General features: G+C 36.5%; 1 protein-coding gene across 1 annotated transcript; it reads right to left on the reverse strand.

Annotated features, from left to right (window-relative positions):
* Positions 1 to 254: 254 nt before the first annotated feature.
* Positions 255 to 1,160, reverse strand: LOC127185108 (olfactory receptor 11L1-like). Its single transcript, XM_051141652.1, has one exon. It carries the CDS (start codon positions 1,158 to 1,160, stop codon positions 255 to 257), a length of 906 nt encoding a protein of 301 aa, XP_050997609.1.
* Positions 1,161 to 5,300: the final 4,140 nt, after the last annotated feature.

A 5,300-nucleotide genomic window follows, 5' to 3' on the forward strand; every position in this document is an offset into this window, starting at 1 on the left:
TTCTCCTAAGAAAAGTGAAATGTAGGTTTGTCTTCCACTGTCGAAGGAAATTATTTTGGACATTTCAGGGTTTTGAATTTTCCTCAGTTAATAAAAACAGTGAGTTTGGTGCTAGGCAAACTATGGAATCAAATTCAAATTCTTGTTTCAAGACTGTCTAGATGAATGCTATAGATATTTTCAAATTGTTCGAGTTTTCAGTGTGTGTCACGAGTCAGTACAATTTTCCAACCTTCTTTGACCAGGTATGTATGTCATTGTACCAATCTTCTCAAAGCTATCTTCACATCCTTGTTCCTTAGGGTATAAATGATAGGGTTAACAGCAGGGGTAAATACTGTATACAGAAGGGAGAGCAACTTCAGTACACCTTCATACTGAGGCACTGATGGGAAGCCATAAACAATTCCCAAAGTCCCATAATAGAGACTGACCACTGTCAGGTGGGATGAACAGGTGGAGAAAGCCTTCTGCTTCCCTGTGGTAGAAGGGATCCTTAGAATGGTGCAAATGATGTGACTGTAGGAAGCCAAGGTCAGTAAGAAGGGACCAAGAGCAAATAAAGAGGTGCATATAAAAGAAGTCATTTCAGCTACTTGAGTATTAGTGCAGGCCAATTTCATGATCGGCTTCAAATCACAGAAGAAGTGGTCAATCTCATTGGCAGAACAAAATGTTAAGCGAAAAATGAAGATCATGAGCAGGATTGGTGCCAGAAATCCAGCCAACCAAGAGGCCACTGCTAGCTGGAAGCAACCCCAGAAGTCCATAATACTGGAGTAGTGTAGTGGGTTACAGATGGCTATGTATCGATCGTAAGACATTACAGCAAGGAAGAAGCATTCTGTTGCCACCAGGGAAGCAAAGAAATAAAATTGACAAGCACATGCTGGAAAGGAGATAGGCACATGAGCTGATAACAGTGTCCTCAACATTATGGGCTCAATGGTTGTGGTGTAGCCAATCTCTAGGAAGGAGAAGTGACCAAGAAAGAAATACATGGGTGTGTGAAGAGAACAATCAGCTGACACCACGGTGAGAATTACAATATTACCTACGAGAGTCATCACATAAATTGCCAGAAATATCCCAAAAAGAAGAAACTGAAGGCCATGGAGATCCCCAAAACCCAAAAGAACAATTTCTGAAATTTGAGTCATATTATCTTTTTCACCAATTGCCATGATTTGGATCTAAAGGGATAAAAATTTGAAAAAGAACAATTGATCAAATACTATTTTAGGAAAAAAATCAAAGTGCTGAGAGGCTTTATCCATAGCAAACTTAATTGGCTTCTTCAGGATTCTGAAACTTAATGTGTTTGTATGCAGTCTCCTAGGAGTCATTTAGAATGTTAATCCATGGTTTAAATTACCTTGTCATACTTAGAATGTGACTATAGCGCATAGGTATGCACATTTTCAAACATTCATTTGGGAAATAGGAGACAATATTTAATCCTTGGAGATCTTGTGTTTTGTTTGTTTGCTTGTTTGCTTGTTTGTTTTCAAAACAGAAGCTCAGTCTTCAATAGTCCTAGTCACTTGTATGTAAAATGGAATATTTTGTTTCCAGTTTTATAAGTTCCAAATCAATTGACGTGTGTATATTATGTTTCATTATGGAAAAAATACACCTAGTCTTTAAAATCTATTTAGTAAAAAGTCATGAAAATCAGTACAGAAAGAGTAGGAGGACAAGAGTTAGATACTGACAGCAGGGAAGCAGTATGAAATAATGGAAAAAATGTACCTGGAGGCATACCTCAGGTCTGCCACTTTTACTAGCTGTGTTCCATGGCATAAATTACACTTCTGTAGTAGTCATTTTCCAGTCTACACAATAGTGTACTAATTTTATATATCACATTTTACATAACTATTGGTCAATTATAGGCACTTGTTACATTCAATGAAGATGTCTCTTCCAAGAGCCAAATTTGATTAAAATGAAATACTGAAGTCGGTAATTTCTAGCAAACAAGGAATGCTCTGTGTTTTGTGGAGGCAACATGCTGATGGCCTTTAACTACCGCAACCAAAGGAAATGACCCAGAGAAGAATTTTGAGCTACTCACTATGAATGTGACTACACAAATAGAAAATACACTATATATATATATATATATATATATATATATATATATATATATATATATATATATATATATATATATATTCTGAGGTGGTCAAGAAAAGATGAAAAGACATGAGACCTAAGGCATGGAAAGAAGTTAGTAAGGCAGGCATTGGAAATGAGTATTCTAAACAATGTACTACACTTTGAACCAGGAAAGAATGTTTTTTAAATCTAGACTAAACTAACAAAATGAGAGAAAGAGAGAGAGACAGAGACAGAGACAGAGACAGAGACAGAGAAGGAGAGGAGGAGGAGAAAGGGAGAAGGATGAGGGAAGAGTATAACAGATCATTTAGTTTCTTAGAAGCAGGAGAGCCTAAATAAAGTATATTTACTGATTTATGAATCCACAGGAGGATATTAAGTAGTAATTTTATCTCTTGTATGGCTTAAAACACTTCTATGTCCTGCAACAAATAAAGTAAGAGTTTCACAGAATAATCAAATTACAAGACTATTCAGTTGAACATATGAGACCCAACAGAATACCCGATTGCCAAAAAGACAGAAAGAAAACAAACTAATATGTGAGGAGGTAGAAATGTAAGGATTTACTAACATTAGATGTGGGGAGTACAGGAAAGGTGAATGATCAGAAATGACTCCTGGGTTTCTGGATTGAATAACTGTACCATTTACTTAGATGGTAAAGTTGGTGTGAAAGGAAAATTCCAGGGAAACATACATTCAGTTTGTATTAAATCTGAGATAAGAGTAACATTCTTTGTAAAGAGGAGCATACAGCCAGGTCTGAATACAGATAATATTTAAAGAAACTGGACTGGACGACGTGCCGTAGAGAAGGATTATAAATTACAGAAGAATGTCATACACTGAGCTTTGACTTTCTCTTTCATATGGGTTAAACAGAAAAGAAGAAAGATGAGACTGAAAAAGAGAAGTCAGAGAGGTGAGATTGAAACCTAGGAAGAAATCCAATACGAAGATTCACATTATAGGAGAATTATTATGCTTAAAGTTGTTGTTAGCCTATGAGGGAAGTAGATTTCTCTCTTAATCTGGTTACATGAATAGTTAATTGATGACAATGATAGAGACAGAAGAGAAATGGTGAAATGGGGTAATTGGTTAGTAACTGAAGAGGCATAACACAATACCCTCCCTTTTCTATGCTGGTAAGAATGACCCATTAGAGGGGAGGTTGGTGATGCTTAAATAATGAGGAGCTAATTTGAGGTAGTATAATTTTTAGAAAGTGAAAGAGAATGGAATGAAATGAAGAGCCCAAGTGGACAGGTTATGTTTTGATTCAGAAAGGTATGTCTTTATATTGTTGTTGTTTTTAATCAAGAGGAAGTCCACAGGAAATAGTCATGTTAAATTGTTACATTTAATCTTAGGGATATGAACGAGTTTGCATATGTAGTTCCTGTTCTTTCAATAATGTATGACAGGTCATTCTGTAAGGAGTGGGTGAGTGTGTGTGTGGGAGGCTTGGGGGCCAAGGAAAGCTGTAAACAGTCAGACCTGGAGGTAAAGCTATATGCTATATCCCAGTAAAAGAAATTCCCATCCAAGGCAGTATTGAGTGGTTATTTGATGTTTGAGATTATGAGTTTGAAAATGTATAGCTCAAATAAGCCCACTTGTCTATGATCTTTGATATACTCAATGAGTTCCTCTTTGTAGGAAACAGGCTTTTAGAATTATTTGCCATGTAGACCTGAACATCACTTAGACAGTTGCTTAGCACTTGGGTAACTTTCACAGAAACAGGTGGTAAATAATAAATAGTCTAAAGTTGAGAGTGCAATATTTTGGGGGGAGTCCTGAGGAGTATAGTTATGATTAGAATGTATTGTATGCACCTATGACACTCTCAAAACATAAATGAAAATACAGTATTAAGAATCTTAGGCAATACTTAGCTTCTGAGATAGTGAAACAGATAGGTTAAAACCAGTTTGGAGTTTTGCCATGTTGAAAAATATGGAAGGGAAGAAAAGCAAGAAAATCAGAGTAATTACAAAAAATTCAATTATACTGAAAGATGGTATGTCTTCCCTTTCCTATTACTGATTATTAAGCCATAGGATGCTGAAGAATAGACTTTTAAGCTATCATTTCTCCAAACTTCATTTGCTCACTACCAGGGATGGAACAGACAATAAAATATCTTTCTTAAGGTCTGAAGTCTAGTGGAAAAACAGAGTAGGGACTAGCACCGAATTTTTATATCCAACTCTCACTCCTTCCACTGTAATATTCATTCATTCATTCATTCATTTCTCTTTTCATTTTCCTCCAGTGTCCCAAGCAGCAATCTTAACTTTAATATGTAAGCACATAAAGGAAGGATTACCTGCCATTTAGTAACTCACGTGTTGTCAGCATACCCTTTGGAAAAGTGTCAGACATTTTTACTAGTTTCATTCCTTCTAAGTACCTTGTGAGGCATTTGGGAGTAGGTCTTTGACTTGCCTCATTTGACTTACAGATGAGAGAATGGATAATGATGATTATACCATTACCACAACATAGTGGTATTTCAATAATAACTCTTTCCTCTGGAGATTAAAAAGTTAATCTTATGCATATTGAGGAAAGTGTGAATTTACAAGATCTAATTATATTATGAGCCAGAAGTTTTGGTCAGGTAACTGGATAATAGGAACCATATGGAGCTGCCATCATTCTGAGCTGCACAGCAAATGTAGGGCACTGTGGTAAATTTCCATGACAGAGCTGTAACAACAACAAATAGAAAGACTGTTTTTGAAAGTAAATGTCTTGCAAGGTGGAATGACATTGTCATGGCTCAATGTCTGAAAACAAGGAGGGAGAGGGCTCTACCAGAAAGAATGTGCAAGAGAGGGTCTATTAAGTTGAGGCTCATGTTGGTCATTGTATTTAGAAAGATTTTTACTGCACTGAGGGCTAAGAAGAATTGACAGGAGCACACACAATTTGAGAGAAAGGCCTGAAAACGATCTCAAAACTGAGTTGTGGAAGTGTGAGAAACAAAGAAAATGTTAGAGTCTAAGGAGGAAATGAGGTCTTTAGTGAAGATGGTGTCATCACTCTCACAAAGTGAGGGGTAGCAAGTAGACTGCAGTGGGGTGGGAGTGGGAAGGAAATAACAGACATGGACTAGAATATGAAGAAGAATATTTTGTCAAATGATAGAAAGACAGAGAAAG

This window comes from Acomys russatus, chromosome X, assembly GCF_903995435.1.
Source record: "Acomys russatus chromosome X, mAcoRus1.1, whole genome shotgun sequence".
Classification (NCBI taxonomy): Eukaryota; Metazoa; Chordata; class Mammalia; order Rodentia; family Muridae; genus Acomys; species Acomys russatus.

Excerpts from the sequence above, each read along its gene's own strand:
- LOC127185108 (XM_051141652.1), bottom strand. The coding sequence starts at position 1,160 with ATGACTCAAATTTCAGAAATTGTTCTTTTGGGTTTTGGGGATCTCCAT.